This window comes from Aedes aegypti, chromosome 2, assembly GCF_002204515.2.
Source record: "Aedes aegypti strain LVP_AGWG chromosome 2, AaegL5.0 Primary Assembly, whole genome shotgun sequence".
Classification (NCBI taxonomy): domain Eukaryota; kingdom Metazoa; phylum Arthropoda; class Insecta; order Diptera; family Culicidae; genus Aedes; species Aedes aegypti.
In genome coordinates this window covers 365,576,536-365,597,716 of record NC_035108.1, presented here as the reverse complement: position 1 = coordinate 365,597,716, position 21,181 = coordinate 365,576,536, and the positions used below count along the sequence as shown (strand labels likewise).

At 38.1% G+C, this 21,181-nt stretch overlaps 1 protein-coding gene across 1 annotated transcript; it reads right to left on the bottom strand.

Moving 5' to 3' along the window:
* Positions 1 to 17,422: 17,422 nt before the first annotated feature.
* On the bottom strand, positions 17,423 to 18,928 carry LOC5565787 (kinesin light chain). The gene has a single exon (XM_001650099.2). It carries the CDS (start codon positions 18,903 to 18,905, stop codon positions 17,487 to 17,489), a length of 1,419 nt encoding a protein of 472 aa, XP_001650149.2. The 5' UTR covers positions 18,906 to 18,928; the 3' UTR covers positions 17,423 to 17,486.
* Between the last annotated feature and the right edge of the window lie 2,253 nt (positions 18,929 to 21,181).

The following is a 21,181-nucleotide window of genomic DNA, read 5'->3' as shown; positions in this document are numbered from 1 at the left end:
ATCTCGGAAAATATGTTGCAATGGTATATAGCAAACCGGCTGTAAAAAGCAACCAGTACGGGACCAGTAGGAGAGAGTACTGAGGGAACACCGACCCTTCCAAAATATGGTGTAGCATTGATTTTTTAACAACTACCGAAAAGCTAAACATTACATATAATCTGCAATTGGATTAGATGGACAAATTGATGTGAAATCTTCACATCAATTTGTCCATCTAATCCAATTGCAGATTATATGTAATGTTTAGCTTTTCGGTAGTTGTTAAACTTCCACTCGGCTGGTTAGCTGTAAACCACGATTCATAATTAAAAACATGTATTGATTTTTTGTTTTTGATAATTAATAAAACTAAAATATTTGAAAAGGCAAATGTTATAAGTTTTGTAATTTTAAACCATGTAAAGACACCCATCGCTCGCGATTTTAAACTGTATTTTGATATCTAAAAAAAAAACAAAAAAAGTTTTCTGCAACATTTTTGTTTCAGCTTATATGGGGTAGAATTAATCACCCATGTAAACAATTTTCGATTATATTCAAAATTCCGTTATCTTCTCAATAATGGCCCTTGAAGCCAAACTCTTACAAGTCATTAACTTTTTGAGTTATTTGGAAACAAAAACACCTTGAATACGGAAAAATGGATTTATGGACAAAAGGTCGAAAGACATAACGTCAAAATACGTCAGAATAGGTATAAAAATGTCGAAAGAAAAAAAACCTCAGGAGGATAAAAGGTTTAAAATTATTTTCTTGGCAAGAAATTGTTCCTCGAACTTTTGTTCATGCGACTTTTTGTTTTCCGACTTTCTGTCTTTTCAACCTTTTGCATTAGTTTCTGTTCTAACTTCTTCCAAATGAGTCCTCAAAGTTATTAACAATGTTCTCTTGATTGAGAACGCTCTGGAAATAATAGGCCACTCAATTTGCAATGGAATTAGTGCAAGCTTGCAGAAAATTGTGCGCTTTATCGAATTGCGTTGTAATTCATCTTGCCTTTTCACTGTTGTTTAGTGATAATTTGTTTTGTCTTCTCAGCGTCAAAATCGGCCAATTGTGAGATTTCGTTTTTAAAATGTGAAAAATGTAATTAAATTAGACTCCGAGAAAATAGGGTGGGATCAATTCTACACAGTCTTCCCTATCTGAGATGAAATATAGCTTGGCAAAACCTTGGCGAACCAGCGGAGTAAAACTTCGAGCCCTATATTAGTTTGAGCTTGATTGGCCCCCCGTGGTTGCTACTCCAGTATCGCCATATCAGCTGTACTTACACAAGGAACCAACCAGATGACTGCTTGGGATAAACAGACACCCTCAGTGTATAAGTGCCACGTCAGAATACAGACCAATGTGGGGAAGGGGAAGGAGTTGATGATACATTGAACTGGCTCCCACGGTAGGCCGTATATACCACTGCGTCTAGGTAGAGAAATTCGGCCGCAAACTTTGTCTAAGATGTCGTTTTTACTTTTGAAATGTGTACTCTACCAGGAATTCCATCGGAATGTTTTGAAAATTATTCACGCCTTTTTTCTTTCATTATTGAAGAGCTTACTATTTTTTTCTTCAAAAACTTTACATTGGACTGCTACATGAATTTGTCCAAACAAATAGTTTGTCACCTTCACGACATTTGGAAAAAATTAGTCACTAAAGGCAATATTATTTTGCTGTCTGGCGTGGCTCGGGGTTTTTCTGATTGGGAGTATGAATGAAATGAAACTAATACAACTAGCTCACGATTCGCCTATCATTGTAAATGAATCAAATAACGGAGTGAGCTCAGATGGCGCGGATCTTTGAAGCGGGCCACTGGTTCTTTCTTTTACTCTCACGATGTTCTTGTGCAAAGCAAACAGTTACGTGCATAGGAGCTTCGGGGGAGTGGAGGAGGGAGCTAGTGGCGCGCATTAGTGATCAGCGTCACTTTAGAGAAACCATGAAGGGATGCCAAACTTCAGAAAATATTGCACCAAACAACATGCTTGGGTTCTGGTAGAAAAACTATTAAGGGTCGATGTCTATTAAGGGGAGGAATTATGACAATCAAAGATGGCATCACAGTAATGGTGTAAAAGAGGAGAAGATGAATTGGTTCCATTGCGCGCGTTTAACGGAATGAAGCGGTGTTCATTCTCCTTTCATTAAAACGGCGAAAGGCGCGAAACTTTATGATATCAACGAAAAAAATCAAAACTTTTTCGGCTGTCAATGAGAACGGGGTCAAAGCATTGAGAAAATCCAGGTTGTATTCTTGATGATTCCGAAACAAAATTCTCCGAGGAGCATCAACATAAACTGAAATGTCAACGTCAAATCGCTTATTTTTTAATCGAAAACACTTTAAATTTACACAATCATGTAACATTCAAGCATCTTTAGTTGAAAATCAATGCTGTAACAATAAATGAATTTGGTTTACATGTACTATCTTCTTCTGTTTACGCTACAATGAAATTCAAATATTTTCACCTATGTATGAACAGTAATACTGGCAGTCGTTATGTCACGAAGAATTAAAAAAAAAAGTTTCAGAATTATTCGTTTCAAAATATTTGATCTGATTCTATGAGGAATCAAATTCTTATCATTGATCCCTGTTAAATTTTATGTATATCTCTTGATTTCCGTGAGATCTTTTTTGGTCTCTTCTTGAATTCTATTTGTTCTATTTTTGCTCTCTTTTTTATGCAAGAGGTCTCTAAAAATCCTATTTACAAGACGCTCAGTGACTACCAGCCCTGCAATATGTATCAGTCGGTTAGAGACTCTGTTATATGTCTCGTTTTTAGTTTGATACTGAAGCATTTCATAATATACATACAATTTGCCGGTATTTTAAATAGATTTTCAATAAGCACTAGAGATAGGTTGTCCACCTGCATTTGAGAACGATTATTGTTTGATACTAAAATTAACCATGTAATGACTCAAATTTCATGAAGAAAAGTTTATATTCCAAATAGATTGTGGTTCTAACATTAGTCGTTCCGAGTATCCTATGTTTCCGTCGAAGAATCGTGCCTTTGGAGCAGTTACTGAATAAGCTCACAGTGAAGAAGGAGGCGGGCAAATTGTTCGACAGCATTTCGCTAAGTACACATTTCGAATATCACTTCATGCAAGATCCCAGGGCTAGTGTGTGTGCTGACACCATCTAATTGACACCCCACTTCAAACGTTGTCGTTCACTCAATCGATGTCGTATGCTTCAGCCTCAATCGAATCCATTTCTCAACCGATTCCATGCTTCCGACGCGTACCTATCGGATGACACAGTTACCCCCGTCTCCAGCTAAGGGTCCTTTCTGCCAACACTTAATCAGTGTCAATTTCGTAGAAGACAGCCTCTTTTTCCTGTGAGGGTAGGGTTATCAAACGAACTCTTTTCATTGTACATGTACTCTTGTTTGCCTACACGCTCAAAAAAGAGTTCTTGGAAAACGTGAACTGTCAAAAATACACCATGAACCAAGGTAAAGCAATCTAAGCAGTCAGTGGATGCGGGGTGTGGTACACTGCGGGGGAGGTGGAAATGACAGCTGGCTAGTTTGTGTACGTTGTTCTGTTTTCGATCCCTTAGAAACCTAGGTTGCTAATGGTTGTTTGTTTTTATCAAACAAGCCAAAATTTTTCGTGCGTCAGTCAAAAGTTCTCTTTTTTGCCGAGTAATCACCCTTACAAATTAAGTAAGTTTTTTATAATAATTATAATGTGACGTAATATTAAATGTAAATCTCTTTAAATTTTAAAACTTGAAACACAGCTTTGCATATGCTACGTTTGCGACCATCGATGAAGTTCTTCTCGTGGACCATTATGAACAAGCGCACCCGAAACACGCCCGTCCAACTGCATGATTTGCGACGAATGATTCCACCGGAAGTCCTTCTGGGAAACCTTTCCCATATGAATCCGGATAATGACAGACGGAGGATATTAGTGAAAAATCCGGTCGAGCGTTAACAGATACAAAAAACCCGGGTTTCCCCTTGCCGGAGAAACTTTGGGCGAAACGGACCACAGTTGCGCACTTTATAGTGCACACGGATTGGCTGATTGTTTGCGAACACAGCAAGATGTCGCTCCGAGCTTGGAGGACCTTTTACTGGATGTACCTATGATTAAAGCATATACTGAAAGCCTGCGAAAATCAGTTTAAATGTAAAGAAGAATTAATAATAAAGTTCTGTAAATACTAACACTTGTCGAAAGATAAGGGGCTATCCAAGTGGACTACAATTTTATTACGCAGACACTCTTTGTTGAGCTTTGTATATAGAAAATTCTAAAAAATGCATTAGAGTTTGAGCTGAAACACATACGGAGCTCAACTTGTCGTCGATAAGAGCTCCAAAAAGTCTAGCTGATTTCGATGTGTATGACATTGTTGTATTCCATTTTTAACACGCAGTGCATTTGCTGTTATTTGGAAGTGCTATAGCGCAATAATACCTAAAGACTCCCTCGCTAATACACGCTGAGCAGATTCGAAGGAACTATTGTTGTTGGAGAATAGGCGATTGGAATCTACCGTCAAATAATGTTTTCAATTTCATGGCTTGCTAGCCTGTTTTATCACAACAAACTAGCCAGCTGTCATTTTCATTCCAATATGGCGGAATGAACGATTTCATACATTGAACTACCTCCCTTCTAGATACCTTGCCATGAACTACCACCATGTTTACGCATAAAGATGATCTAGTTCATGGTGTATTTTTGCTTGTTGACGAGTTCACGTCTGCTGTTCACGGATACGAGAACGGATTTTTTTCTGTGTGAAAACTTTATGTTTTTTTTTGCTAAGTACTAATTTCCAGATGTGGCTCTGAATAGTCAATCATTTAAATGAAAATATTCAAAATAATAATAGATTCATTAAATCGATAAAAAGAATGAACAGCATGAAAATAACTTAAATCTTTTATATTTTCGCTGACAAATCTTCAATCATAGACTCAAGCCATAGGTTAAGATTTTTTCGAGATTTAAGGTTTTGAATATGAATCTCGTTTCCTTGTTTTCAGTTCTTCTAATTTATCTAACAAACAAGAAATTAAGCAACAATAATTCATTAAAATAGATGTGATTTTTTATATATACCTATCGAATCGTGTAACTAATGCAACAGAATATTTAGTGCTTAATCAAAATCAAAAATATTTAAAACAAAAATTTTTGAATAAAAAGAGCATTTTTGATTTTTCAGAATGCAGTGTACTGTATGGTATTATTTTAAAAAGTTACGAAAATTTATATTTTCCGTTCATAAAAAATATGGTAACCCTACCAGTGAGTCAGAAGAATGTGCGACACAGTATTTAGGAAGCCGTCCAGACGGTGGCAAACGGTCTTCCCAGTTTACTAACGGGAGGATATTTTTCTTGTAAGCCACTGACGATAATGACACGGTGCTGCCAAGGGTTGACAAAGTTTTCCTTCGGTCGGTTCCACTGACTGGGCGGTAGACCCAACCGAAGCCAATCGAGTGCGACGAAAAGTTTTTCTGCCTGTAAATGTGACTTGTTGACTAATTATGGGGCCATCGAAATGTGTTCGTTGTTGTTATTATTCCAGCCGTTGCTTGCAATCCACGAAAATGTCAATTTGTGATGATTAATTTCGGAAGTTGTAGGTGGGTTGCGAAAGTTTTATGGATTATCGGAAGTTGAGATTAATACAAAAGGCTCGCTAAGGATTTATCGAAGAAGTTCGGATATCCACAAGTATAACTGAACACTACTGCATTACATATGTTGCTTCTTGTTATACAGTGGTGGACATTCGTTTACCTGAGTTACATTTTTATTCCAAAGTATCCAAAGTTATTGTTTTTACTGCCAAATTTGTTAAAGGAAATTTCCCAGGAAGCACTGCAATATTTCTGAGAAATAAAAAATATTACAATTCGATTGCATCTCAGATAGTTCATGACGTATGTAGATGAATACTGACTATTATTTTTGGTTACTTAGCTGAAACACAGCTTCATATATATAAATTCATAGCTGACTAATTGCCTTTAGAATGCACTGGACAGCAAGTTTATTTGCTTCAAACTGAGTTGCGCATATTGACTCGTAATGAATCAAGAAAAAATGTCATTGGTGACTTTAATTCAAACAATCAATCATGGAATAATTCGCAAAGGAATTCAAACGGCAGAATTTTATTTGATGAGTGCTCATCAGGACATTTTTCAATTCAATGGCCTGATAGCCCTATATGTTTTTCCTCCTCATGAAAACCTTCAACGATTGATTTGGTCTTAACCAGCCCTAGTCAACTTTGTCGCCAACTGGTAACTCATGCTGATTTTCATTCTGATCATGTCTCTGTTACATTTCAAATATCCCATGAAGCGATTCTCAATCGGTACAAGCATTGTCTAGGAATTTCTGATCCATTTTAGAAGTTCAGTCAAACGAATGTTGACCACTGTATGGTACCAAGTTTCGAATAGCATTGCCAAGTGCCTCAAATGTGTAGGTATCTTTTTCACGAAGACAAATTATGCTCCAAAAACTTTTCCCCTCGGTTCTTCTTAATTCTAAGCACTAATAGACCCACAACAAGCCAGAGGTGCATCCTTTCGAGTGGCACGCGCAACGGCATGACTGGCACTTTGTGAAAGTTTGAACAAGTTCATTTAATATGCAAAACTAATTAGAAGCAAAAGTTTTACGCCTTTTCAGCGCACATCCAAATCAGCGTCATCATTTTGCCACCGGGAAAAGCATCCAAGACTTGTATAGCAAGATGCAGAGTGGAAACGATGAATTGTCAGTCACAGACTTTGTTAGGTGGTGACGTCGATTTGACTGTTGGCAGCAGCGAGACAACTTGATTCCCGTGTTTTAGTTGTGGCTACATTATGTGCAGCGCTCATTTTTGCAAATTGCATAACAGTGTTTTAACAATCAGAAAGTGAATGTAGTTGGTAGTCGTTCTCTTGAAGGATGAAATTCACCTGATCAAGTATATCTCACGGTAGAACTAGTTTGGTACAGGTTCTTAAATGTTCTCCAATTAATTATCTATGGGTAACTATTCATTATTTTGAAATACTGCATGATGAATGAAATGCTTAGATTTGATTTATTTAGTTAACATCTATACAGATTACACTGAATCAACTATTTCACGCCACAATACTCAGTTCGTGGCCACATCTCTGCATCCTACACGCAATGTTGCTGTCCGGCATTCTTGCAACATGCCCTGCTCGTCGTATCCTTCCAACTTTGGCCACATTCTGGATACTGGTCTCGCCTGAGAGTTGGGCGAGCTCGTGGTTCATGCTTGGCCGCCACACATCGTTTTCCTGCACACCGTCAAAGATCGTCCTAAGCATTCGACGTTCGAATACTCCAAGTGCTTGCAAGTCCTCCTCGAGCATCGTGCACGTTTCATCCCCTTAGAGGACTACCGGCCTTATGAGCGTTTTATACATGGTACATTTGGTCCGGGTGTGAATCATTTTTGACCACAGCTTTTAGTAGGCCCGACTTCCACTGATGATGCGCCTCCGTATTTCACGGCTAACGTTATTGTCAGTCGTCAGACAGTATCCAAGGTAGACGAACTCGTCGACTACCTCGCGAACGTATCCCCGTATATCGTAACACTGCTACCTTGACGAGCCCTGTCGCGCTCGTCTCTACCAACTAGCATGTACTTTGTGTTGGACGCATTCACCACCAGTCCAAGTTTTGCTGCCTCGCGTTTCAGGCGGGTGTACAGGTCTGCCACCTTTTCAAATGTTCGGCCGACAATGTCCATATCATCCGCTAACAAACACATTGACTAGATCTCGTGAAAATCGTACCCCGGCTCTCCGCATAACACCTTCTAGCGCAATATTGAACAACAGGCACGAAAGTCCATCACCTTGTCGTAGTCCCCGGCGGGATCCAAACGAACTGGAATATTCGCCTGAAACCATCACACAATTTTGTACACCCTCCATCGTCGTTCTCATCAGTCTCGTGAGCTTCCCGGGAAAGCTATTCTCATCCTTGATTTTCCATAGCTCTACGCATTCGATACTATCGTATGCAGCCTTGAAATCTGTGAAAAGGCGATGCTTTGGCACCTGGTATTCACGACTTTTTTTGAAGGATTTGCCGTACAGTAAAGATCTGGTCCGTTGTCAATCGGCCGTCATCGAAGCTTGCTTGATAACTTCCCACGAACTTGTTTACTACAGGTGACAGACGACGGAAGATGATCTGGAATAATACTTTGTAGGTCGCATTTAGAATGATGATCGCTCGAAAGTTCTCACAATCTAACCTGTCACCTTTTTTGTATATGGGATATCCAAGACAACCAGTAATCGTATGAAAGTTCACGTTATAACTCGTTTATTCATACTAATTACATCAAACCCGCAAAACACCGTGGATTGATGAGTTTCCTCACATAAAACACTTTTATCTGAGTTCATTTGTACATTTTGTTTCGTCCCGTACATTCGTACAAAGTAAGTCGAACCAATCCGTAGCAGCTGTCAAATCAACATTTGTTATCATAAGTTAAGTCGCATAATATCACAGGTTAGTTCGGTAGAAAATTTACACACGCGCATTGTATGCTATTATTCATCACATAATATATGTATCGCCTCCATTTTTGTATGTAGAAGGCCTTTTCGCGACATCTTATAAGTGAAATTTTGCACATACAAAGCCTCCAGGTCATTTCGTTATACGTACATTTTGGATGTCTGGGATATTACTCCTTCCTTCCACTCCTCCGGTAGCTGTTCTGTTTTGCAAATTGTGCCAATCAGCCGGTGCAGACAAATGGCCATCTGCATGAGTTCAGCTCCAATACCATTCTTACCAGCAGCTTTATTGTTCTTGAGCTGGTCAATGGCATCCTCAACCTCCCTCAAAGTGGGAGCTGGTTGGTTTATATCGCCCGCAGTACTGACGAAGGCATTTTGTCCATTGTCCCGTCCTTCATTGCCTGTGCTCTCAGTGCCATTTTAAGGGTTCGTCGAAGTGCTGCTTCCACCTTTCAATCATCTCTTGCTCGTCCGTCAAAATGCTCCCATCCTTATCCCTGCATATCTCGGCTCGCGGCACGATTCCGTTGCGGGATGCGTTGAGCTTCTAACAGAAATTATAGTAAAGTGAGGCAAAAGTTCGAGTGGGGCAAAAGTTCGAGTGGGGCAAGAGTTTCTTTTTGAGATTTCGAGCTCAAATCAAATCAAAACTTAGAAATGTCATGGTGGTTCGAATGCTATTCAAGTAAGAGACTTTCACTCCAAATATCATAAAAACCGATTGAGATTTGGAAAAGTTATGGCTATTTGTTGTTTTTCGACGTAAATATTGTAATATTTGGTCAAACTTTCGATGCATGGAACCAAATGAAGATAAAATATTTTTCAATATTTTATGTAAGGGCGTTTCTAGGCCTATCATAAGGATGCTTTGACGTGTATTAGTTTTTGCATAAATAGTTGGAATCAATTTTTGGCACATAGCGGGGCAAAAGTTCGAATCTGCGGGGCAAAAGTTCGACCCATGTATAAACCCACGAAAAAATTTTCAAATTTCCTGAAATCTACATATTATCTTCAAATTTAGCGAAATTTTCCTGATCGTGCGAAAAATGTCACAAAAATTTTACATTTTCACTTAGTTTTGCGAAAAACTGCTATTTTTTTGGGTGTATTACAATTAACCCTGTTTTGGGCATTTTTTGATAAAAATTTAGTGTGTATTTTTCGTCAAACATAAGTTTACGGCTGGTATAAAGTATGCCTGGCATAAAAGTATTGATATTTTGTGTTTTAGCCAACGAACTTTTGCCCCACACTAGATTCGAACTTTTGCCCCACCGGTGGGGCAAAAGTTCGTTTAAGACAATCAATTTTGAAACTTTTATAACTAAAAATGGGTAAATATTTTGACACAAGTTTGTCCAGCAAAGTTATAGCCAATATGTTGAAGGTTCGCTGTATGGCATTTGTTTTGTTTCATTCGCTATTATTTTCATGGAAACTTTGATTATACCACTAAGGTCGAACTTTTGCCCCACCTTACTCTATGTGTTTATTGTGACCGGCACAGCTACAATTTGTATGACGTGTAAGAAATCTCACACCCCCTCGTCCTCCATTAACTCTTAGTTTGATAATCAATGGACGACCCCTGTATTCCTGCTAGAATTTTTTCCAGGTACTTCTTGAATTTCATTACCAATTCCATCGGGAAATTCTTCGATCATTTTTTTTAAAATTAATATTGTTTCAGATAGTATCCTAAACATTTTTCCAGCTATGCTTTGAAAAATTTCTAGAGCAAATTCTCCACAGGATTCTGGAAAAAATCCAACAATTATTCCAGCATAGATAACTTTCCATTAAGTTTTCAAAGATCTTTCTGTTACTTGTTTCTGCAATTTAAAAAATGATTATTGAAGGAATTGTTTAAGAGTTAAAAAAATCTATCTTGAATTGTGTTTGGTTCAGATTTTTTTCAGTATTATTTCCGTAGTTTAATCCGATAACTAATAGATAAATTCCCCTAGGTTCTTGAGCACTTATTTCACTAAGATTTTTTTTCAAGATTTGCTTCCAAATTTTCTTTGGATGTTTTCCGGGAATTCCAGGTATGTTATGTTAGGATGTTTTTAGAAAATAATTAAAAATCCTCCATGGAATTATTTAAAAAATATTCATTTTAATCAAAAACAGGTCGGCTATTTTTTAAAGTATTTTTCAATTGAAATAGTTAAGGCGAAGTAGGCCGTCATTGAATTTGGACGCGAAGTTGATGATTGTTGCTCATCTCACGATTTCGAATCAAAGAAAATCAGTTGGTTTTGCAGTGACACAGCTGAAAAAGTATCTGCATAATTTATGCATGTTAGCGCGTGATACTTTTTTAAGTAAATATAAACTATCAAGACAGAGGTAGTGCTTTGTGAAGCCCAAGCAGGACAGTTTGGTTTTGCGTCGTCCGATAGATTTTGCTCACGGTTTCGCGCGTGTTTTTGTCGCCGGAGATTTTTTTACGCGTATCGTTATTTTATACAATCCGATGACTCTGGAGGGATCGGTTTTGCTTTTCACTGGCTATTGAGCAAAAATATTACTGCACAACCGACAAGCATTACGCGAAATACTATTTATACTATAAATAAACTATTGTTTTCTCTTTTGATTTCCGGCAATCAAAAGATTAAATTGAAAACACTTAAACAACAAATGTTTATGGTCTATTGCCAGCTTTCTAGGCGAATCCTGACAATATACCTTCCCCAACCTCCAACTCCGTAGCACTTATGAGGGTGTCGCTGATTCGGTGGCCTCTCATTAAGTAAGTGCTACATCAACATTTCCTTCCCCTATCCCATGTTACGGTAAAGATGGGCGTGGCCGGGAATAGTGATATTCATGCTTTTAGTATTCTTGTTTATGATTTGAACAAAGTATACTCCCCTGCCTTGTTCCTGAAAGTAGTCAGGATGAGATTATTAAAAAGAAACATGAATGTTGCTAGTATCAAATCTACGAAGTATACCGTAACTACGCTAACGCTAACGCTATGGTTGGATGTTCGCTGGTCGAAAAAAAAAATCCAACTAAAAAGAGCTAAAAAGCACTCGAATGTCAAGAGTTGATGTCAAACTGACTTTAACGTCTGAGCATCGTCGGATTGAAGTATCCATATGTAGAACAAATTTGCATGTATATGTGCGTTTCGTGACGATTTGCTACTGTTTATTATAAATTCATCTATACATTGTTTTAAATAAAAATAAAACGATTAAATGAGATGACTCATACTGCCCTGTTGAATGGCTCCTGAATGCCCCAACTTCTTCTTCTTGGCATTAACGTCTCCACTGGGACAGAGCCGGCTACTCAGCTTAGTGTTCTTAGGAGCACTTCCATAGTTATTGGTGCTTTGTAGAGATGGTCGGGTCTCGGGTTTTCAAACCCGAAACCCGACCCGAACCCGAACCCGACGGGTTCGGGTCGGGTTCGGGTTTGAAACTTTTTATTTTTTCGGGTTCGGGTTCGGGTCGGGTTTGAAGGTTAAAAAAATATCGGGTACGGGTCGGGTTCGGGCTTGAAAAAAATCGGGTTTTGCCGGGTTTGGGTCGGGTTTGGGGATAATTGTTCACAAAGTAACAACCGGAAAGCTTCCCTATGCATCAGAACCGATGAATTTATCATCTTTTCGAACTCGGGTTCTATTCGGGTTTTTCTTAGAAAACTTTCTCGGGTTTCGGGTCGGGTTCGGGTTTGAACAGCGAAAATTTTTCGGGTTCGGGTCGGGTCCGGGTTTGCTTTTAAATTTTTGTCTCGGGTTCGGGTCGGGTCCGGGTTTAAAGGAATAAATTAAGTCGGGTACGGGTCGGGTTCGGGTTTGAAAAATGTGAAACCCGACCATCTCTAGTGCTTTGCGAAGACCCAAGCAGTCCGATCAATTTTCGCGCGCGAAATACACTTCGCTGGCTTCGTTCGTTTGCCCAGTGCTTTGCAAAGGCCAGAGCAGAGTGCGTGGTCTTTTGATTTGGTTGCGTGTTCCGATGGAACGCGTGACGGAATCAAAACAAATCGTGTTCGGTTCGCATCATTCGAGTGCGGAAAATAAAAAAATCGACGATAGTGCGTGGTCTTTTGATTCGGTTGCATGTTCCGGTGGGACGCGCAATGGAGTCAAGACCAATCGTGTTTGGTTCGTGTTGATCAAGTGCGAAAAGCTTCGTGTTCAGCCGAGGATGAAGTACTGGTGAGATCGTTTCATGCTTATGATAATTCATTTTTATCGTTGCTATAAGTAGCTTTTATTTTATTTTCAAACAAACTATGAATGGTTCGTCACTACAAGTGTCGACTTTTTCGCGTTTCATTTAAACTTAATATACCATTATGTTTTCGTCATTGGTTAAAATAACCTTTGAATAGTTCGACATTATGAATGTCGACGTAAGACATTTTTTTGTTGCAACGTAACTTTTTTTTTTAAATTTCATTTTAATTTTCAAACATACTTTGAATGGTTCGTCATTACATGTGCCGACAATACCCATATATCTGTTACATACACTTTTAAAATAAACAATCCTTTCTGTCTTCGTCATTACTAAAAATAGCCTTTGAATAGTTTGATATTATGAATGTCGACTTTTTTATAATTTCTTTCAATATATTTTTACTGCGATACAAAAATGCAACAATAGTTTTAAGTTTCGTATTTTCCCTCCTAATCCATGGATCGCATCACCGACCAAAGGTGACTCCCAGATCTTTTTCCTCCCTCACTAACTACACCTGTCCCGTGATGATTGTGAAGATGCAGAGGTATTCTCGGTCTTTAGAAGCAACGATCATTACACAATAACGTTCCTTACCCTTCCCAACTGACTGTAAGGACTTGGCCGGTGCCGTTATTGATCAATAATGCTATGCTATGCTTAATATAAACTATCAAGACTGAGTTTTATCACTTTGAAATGAAAGCTGAAAAGTCATCATTGTTGCCAAAACGAATGACGGGCTACTTAGCCTTAATGATTTTTTGTGACGAAAGGTGACTGATTGCTTTGCAATCAGAGCCTCTTTATAACAACCAACAAACAAAGCATTTAATTATCTCAGTCATGTTAACAAAAAAGACTAAATTCTATTTCCTCCACACGTCGCCGCCGATTACAAATATTTCGGCGCACATGTCTATTGTACCGTGATGCTTCAATACCCGGACACTTAAGGAGGCTCAAAAGTTCAAACTCTATTTTGAATATATTTCATACATATTTAGTAAAAGCTCTATCACTCAACACCTTATTTCATAAAACATCTTGATTATCATGCTCAATATTACGACAAAATCTACGTCAACAAAATCAACAAAAATAATGCACATGGAACGACGATTGTACCGTGGTGAAACAAAATCCGGACGGTATCAATATCCGGACACTCTGATAATATTCATAAATTGAAAGCAATAATGAAATGTTAACATGTTATATTTATATTAAAACTTTTGCTTTGAACAACGCTGATCGTTTAACATTTTTTTATTATCTAGTTACCATTTGCAATTAATTAAAAATAACAAAACAAAAAAGTTGCTCGAGTTGAACGTCATTTGTACGCGGTGCAAGTGATTTTGTTGGTAGCGTCGACGAACGCTCTCACAACGTTTGGCTGTGAAATTACTCAGTTTATGTAGTGATTTTAAAATAATTGTGCCCGAAATGGTTGCTGAAGAGATTAGTGACAAATTATTACAGAAATATGGAGTAAACAAGCATGTGAAATAGTGAAAAGGTCTACAAGAAGAGGCTGTCCGGAATTTGAGCCAAGTGTTTTAAACCCGGACATTGAAATCAACTGTTTTATCCATTAATTGTATGTTAATACATAGCTGTCCGGATTTTGATTCAAAAGTGTCCGGATTTGCAGACATGATTTGCTGCAGGTGTCCGGATTTAAGGACAAGACAACTCAAATTGTTTTAACTATTTTTATGGTAAAATCTTAAATTTTATCGAAAGATTGATCATTTTTGCTTAGATTAAACATGGAAGTATTCGTTTCAATAAAACGCATTGATATTTTTTGAAAAAAAAACTATTCAAAACTGATGTTGAACATTCATGGCAGCTTAAGTGTCCGGGTGATGCATCAATATCACGGTAGGACAAAAGGTTCTTCAAAGATTTCACATTTACCGTGATGAACCAAAATCCGGACGGCACCAATATCCGGACACTCCATCAATATTCATTATTTTAACAATGAATCTACAATTATCTGGTAATATTTTCACGTATTCATAGAGTTAATCTAATTGCACCATTTAACAATAATCTACAATCTAGTAAGCTATGCCAAAACATTTTAAAAATATAAACAAATTCGCAGCTTCTGTTTGGCAACGTCGTGCAAGTTTTAGTTGTGTAGTTTTGGACTAATTTACCGGCGTTAATTCATTCGTGAAAGTTCTTCTACTATGATAATAAATCTTCGAGCTGTTTAGTAGAATACCTATAAGTAGATGAAAAAACCGAATTTAGTACTATACCATTTAATTCCACTAGAGTTTGTATCCTTTGACAGATACGCGTATTTCGACCTCAACTGTAAGGCCGTCTTCAGTGTCGTGTACTAGACTCGACTTTCGAAGTCGAGTCTAGTACACGACACTGAAGACGGCCTTACAGTTGAGGTCGAAATACGCGTATCTGTCAAAGGATACAAACTCTAGTGGAATTAAATGGTATAGTACTAAATTCGGTTTTTTCATCTACTTCTTCTACTAGTTTTGTTCGGGATGCTGAATGTGATGATAGATTATAAAGTTTTAAAAGTTAAAATGGTGATGATGTGTGTAATTTAATAATTTTAAGAACAAAAATATGCTGTTCGGCTTAGTGAGCCAGTGGTTATATAGCCGGACATAAGGTGATATCGTCATAAATCTGCAATATAAACGAATATTTGTGAACCATATTCGTAAGCAAAAATAAGTTAAAGTTAAAAAACTAATATAATCAGTGATAAGGCAATAATCATGCACATAAAAACTGATAAAAACATGATTATTTCAGCCGCGCTGCAACATAGACGTCGCATCGAACCGTAGGTAGGGAATGCAGGTAAAACAATCAAATTACTTCTAAAGTTGTGATATTATAGTATATGATATAGCAAGTGCAAGTACTGTGTTTTCAAAAAAGTCATTTTCTTTTGATTACAAAATTTATTCAAATAGGTTTCATATAGAAATGGTCCATTTAATTGGAGCTGTCCGTATTTTGATTCATAAGTGTCCGGCTTATCGATTCATGTGTTTGGGTTTAAAAACACGACATGCTTCATTACGTTCACGATTTAAAAGCTATTTTTACCATTTTCGTTAAAATTTTCATAGTTTTCATGAAGGGGCCTAAACGAATTGTATGAAAATCACACTATAATTAGATGAGGTAATAAAGTGTCGAAAATTAAGTTGCAAAATTGGATGCCTCTTAAGCGTCCGGATATTGATGCAGCACGGTACATCTTGCCTGATTATTTTTTTCAATTGAAATGTTGTCTTCTTATAAATATCAGCTGTTCTTCATGCTTTAGAGTATTTATGGGTATTTCAATTGCATTTTTAACAAAGAATTTTCCTCCTTTTGAGATTTTGCCGTTTTTAGGGCTATGCATTAGCATCAGGGTTCAATAATGTTTTTTTTCTGGAATTACGTCTCAACTAGGGTATGGTCTGCTCCTCAGCTACTCAAGTATTCTATGAGAGTTTTTCAAATCATTTGATAATTTTTGCTTTATTCATCATGCTTTTTAAAGGAGATGATCTGAACCGTGAGAAGATAATTCAAGGAATGCGGGTGTTTTATCGCACCACCGATACCGCTGAGGTTTACAGAAAACACTTACATTAAACTTGGACTCAGACTCATTTCTCTTCGGAACCACCTGATAGTATTATTTCGAGGAGAGGCTATTGCGTAAAGCACTTTAACACATGCAGCAAAAAAAAAGCCTAGGTAAACTGCTTCTCCTAGCCGACTTGTTACAGGCTGAAAGAGACTCGCGAAGAGGAAAAATTTCAACGTCATATGCAGCCCAGATTCTGCTGATGGTCCCTTCGATATCGAGATGCGCAGAGGCGATTGTAGGTACATGACAAAGATATGATACGCCGACAGATTAGATCACGCAGGCCAATACGACAGCATGTAAGCAATTGGGCTGCTTGTTGCTAGCTGGGGCGAAAGGAGAAAAATCAAGTGCACACTGCTGCAGAGCTGCCGTAGTTGAATGCAATGAATGGGAGAGTCATTGCAGTGAGCCCGAACTTTCTGATAGTTCGGTTAAATAGGTAACTATGTTAAAATTTAACTGTTCTTTGTGTTAAAGTCACTCAATAAATAAAAGAAAAAAACAAACAAAGTGGGGCAATAGTTTCGTTTTGAAATGTCTTGCTCAATTCAAACCAAAACTAGCAAATGCCATAGTGGTTCGAATGCTGTTCAAGCAATAAACTTTCACCCCAAATATTATAAAAATCGTTCTGGATGTCAGTTGTTTTTTGAGGTAAAAATTCTAAATATTGGTCAAAATTGCGTTGCATGGAACCAAATGAAATTAAACCGTATTTAATTTTTCATTTAATGGCATTTCTAGGCCTATCGTGCTTTGAAATATGTTAGTTTTTGCATAAATGCTTGGAACACACATTTGGCCCATAGTGGGAAAACGTTCGAATCAGCCAGATAAAAGTTCGAGCCATATTTATAATGTTCAATTAAATGTGGAAGAGTAACTCATTTCATGCTAGATTTTTGTTTAGTTACGATGGGGAATTGCAAAAAAAAAAAAATCTTTCAGTTTATAAATGTGGGTTGAGAAGAAGAAAAAACATTGTTTACCATTCACATTTTTTTATTATTTGTTAACTTATTTACAGGATTAAATCAGTATTTGCATATCAAATTCCATCCACAATATCCAAAATCTCCTGTTTGCTCCGGAACTGACCGTGTTTCAGCTTGGATGCCACGTCAAAGTTGCCCAATCTTTGATGCAACGAGGCCATATGCTTTAGTATACTTTTGACCGTTGGAGAGTGAACCACTGCTGTTTCGTGCCATGCTCCACTTTTACCGTAAGAAGTGTTATCGACGTTAATTGATTCACTGTCACCATTCTGTGTCTCATCGAATTCCTTATCCTGCGTTTTGACCAACACGTCTCTTAACAACTGGTCAGCTTCTTTGTACTTACGGAGTTTCAAACAGCATGCAGCTAGATTACACTTGGTTTTGATGGCATTGGGATCGTTAGCACCTAGCTGTGATTCGAAAATTTCCAACGCTCTTCGAATGTACAGTTCCACCTCACCGTGCTTTCCTTGATTTTGGCATAATAATGCGAGGTTGTTCAACTGTTTTGCCACATCGGGATGATATCGGCCAAGAACGTTTTCACGATTAGCCAAAGCTCTCTTGCATAAAGATTCCGCTTCCTTGTAGTTACCGTTCTTTCCATACAAAACGGCCAAATTATTTAAAGCCGCTGCCACCGATGGATGACACTCACCCAAACAGCGAACCCATATGCCCAAGGCTTCATTCATATGTTTGATGGCTTCTGGTAGGTTATTCTGATCTCGGTAGACCATGGTCAGGATGCTTAACATTGTTGCCACATCTGGATGTTCACGGCCATTCTCACGTTCAAGATCTTCTAGGGCTTGCTTACACAACGGTACTGCGACTTCATATCTCCCCTTTGAGGCGTAGCTTAATGCCAAGTTTTGAATAGTCTTTAGACGTGGAGACACTTCATAATCGGGATAATGCTGGGACGGTGTTGGTGTCGACTTGCTAAGTCGTCTTTCTGCAATTTCATCTTCGGGGAATAGGTCAAATGCTGGATCATCACCGAACTTCTCGTCGAATTCTACACCTTCCAAAAAGTCGTCGTATTTCTTGATCGATGCTGCGAATTCCATCTGTCTCTTTTCCTCTTCGAGCTGGACTATTTTAAGTTGAGCTTCCAGCAGTTGCTGCTGACTGTCTTTTACTTCATCCCGTAGCCAGGAGGTTTCCTGACAAAGTCCTTTGACTTGTATGCGAAGCGTTTGCCGTTCAACGTCGATGCTTTTCAGGTGAGATAATAAGGCGACCAACAGCTGAGCTTCTCCCAATCCTAGTTCGATGTTCTGCGCATTTCGATTGATGACTTCTTCCTTCTCCGGATTGGAGATGGGATCTGTACTGGAGATGCCGTATCGGATAGATTGCAGCTCAGTACGTAGCGCTTCCAGGCTTTGCTTGACTGTCTTCATTTTGGAGAGCAGACTCTCGTCGGTCATCAGCAACGTTGAGTGCGGTACAGGAAACATGTTGATTGATTGGAAGATTTGGAAAACTAGTTGAAGTAACTGAAATGCACTTGATTTTGATACACTATAAATAGTCAAACGATCGAAATGATATGTACCCATTACCGGCTACCCTCTTATAGGTATACAGTAACAAATTATTAATTTACTGGCCAACTAAAAGACGCGTGCTGAACAGGTAAACTCAAAGGCAACATTAAGTGGCACGATTTGCTACCTCTACAAATTTACGTCTCACTATATTCAAAGGATGGTGTTATGAAAATTATGTTTAAAGCTATTTAGCTAAAGGGGAGAATGGGTAGACTTGATATCACCATATTTTACGAAACACAATGTGGTCGGCGATAAGTCAGAGCGGACCAAGTACAAAATTTAAAAAAAAGGATGATTCCATCTTCTGGTGCAATTTTCTTAGCTTCCTTTTCAATTGCTCAGATTTGATCAATGCTGTTAACTGCGAGAAATATTTAGCAACAAATTTAGATGAACGATAAAATTATGCACTCTGAGTGGACCAACTGCATTTTACCGTAACAGAGAGAACGATCAGCGTGCTGAGGAATGCAAGGAAATGAAAGACATTCCAAATGGCTTGTCAGATCTTCTCATCCTCCATCAAATAGAAATCCATAAATATTATCTAATTCAATACAATTTCTTATCATTTACCATATTTGGATAGGTGGCCATAAATTGCAGCAATTTCTGTGCAGACAGAGTAACGCAAGTATCAAAAAGCAATCAATGATCGATTATTGCATTTGTTGATAGTTATATTGTGTCTGTATGAAGTATCCTAGAACCCGGTTATTGGAGCAGTATATTTTAGGGTAATTTGATTACTTTGTGTTTTAACGATTTGATACTAATTGTTTTATGTTTCTAGATATGCAACATGAATGAGTGTATGACGAATTATTTCAGGTGAGTAAAGTGCTGCCAGGATTTGTGGTGTGTAAGTGGCCTCAACATGAGGCATGTTCGTCCACTGGTGTGGTGCGGTATGATGCACCCTGGTGGCTTGAAGTTGGCCACAGTCCAAAAAAAAATATCATAATTTGACATTATTTCAAATTTCTTCATAACAATTTTCATATAAACCTACATTGTCTTTGGGCCAATTTTAAATCACCACAAAAAAAGCTGAAAATTTCACAGAACACTGTTGTTCCGTCCCAGCATCACGAGAAGAAATGGTAATGGTAAGAAAGCTAAAAAAGGCTGAACTTTCATACTATTTTTAACCATTCGGTCGTCGCGCGAATTTTTGTAACGCGAGTAGTCGCGCGTTGTACTTTGTACAACACCCTTGGTTTTGCGAATATCGCAGAAGTCTGACCACTTAGAAGACACACTCTTCGGTCAAGTTGTTCAGTAGCTCAAGGGCTATCATTATTTCAACCAAGAAATTCGGGATTTTACAACTAGGCGGCGCTAGTGAGTATGAATCTTTAGTTTCGCAGATCTCAGGATCCTGACCACTTAGAAAGATGGCGTCTTCGGCAAAGTTACTCGGTAACTTATGGACTATCATTGTTTGAGCTAGTTGATTCAAAATGTTGCCACCAGGCTGCAATAGTGAGCATAAAATATTTGTTTCGCAAATATCTCAGGAGCCTGATCACTTAGAAAGCTGGCGTTTTCGGCAGAGTTGCTCAGTAGCACAAATTATTTCTTTGTTTAATCCTTAAAGTTCGAGATCTTGTGAAATAATGATAGTTCTTGAGCTTCTGAACAACTTTGCTGAAGGTGCCTGTTTAAAAAGTCAAGATCATGCAGTATCCGCAAAACAAAAATTTTATGCTCATTAGCACCGCCTGGTGGCAAAATATCCTATTTCTTGGTTCAAATAATGATAGTCCTTGAGCTACTGAACTACTTTGCCGAAGACACTATCTTTCTACGTGGGCAGGCTCCTGAGATAACTGCAAACAAAAGTTTCATGCACACTAGCGCCGCCTAGTGGCAATATTTAGAATCAACTAGATCGAACAATGATAGTCCTTAACTTACTTAACAACTTTGCCGAAGACGCTATCCTTCTAAATGATCAGGATCCTGAAATGTTTGCAAAACAAATCTAAAACTTCCATGCCCACTAGTGCCACCTAGCGGTCAAATTCCTAATTAAATGAGGTACCATCAGATAGCGCTTCACCTCCAGAACAACATTTTTAAAGACTCCTAGTTTCTAAATTATCTGGATTTTGAAATATACCGATTAAAAACTGTGGTTTACTCGAACCCCATACCGTTTTGATTCATATTACGGT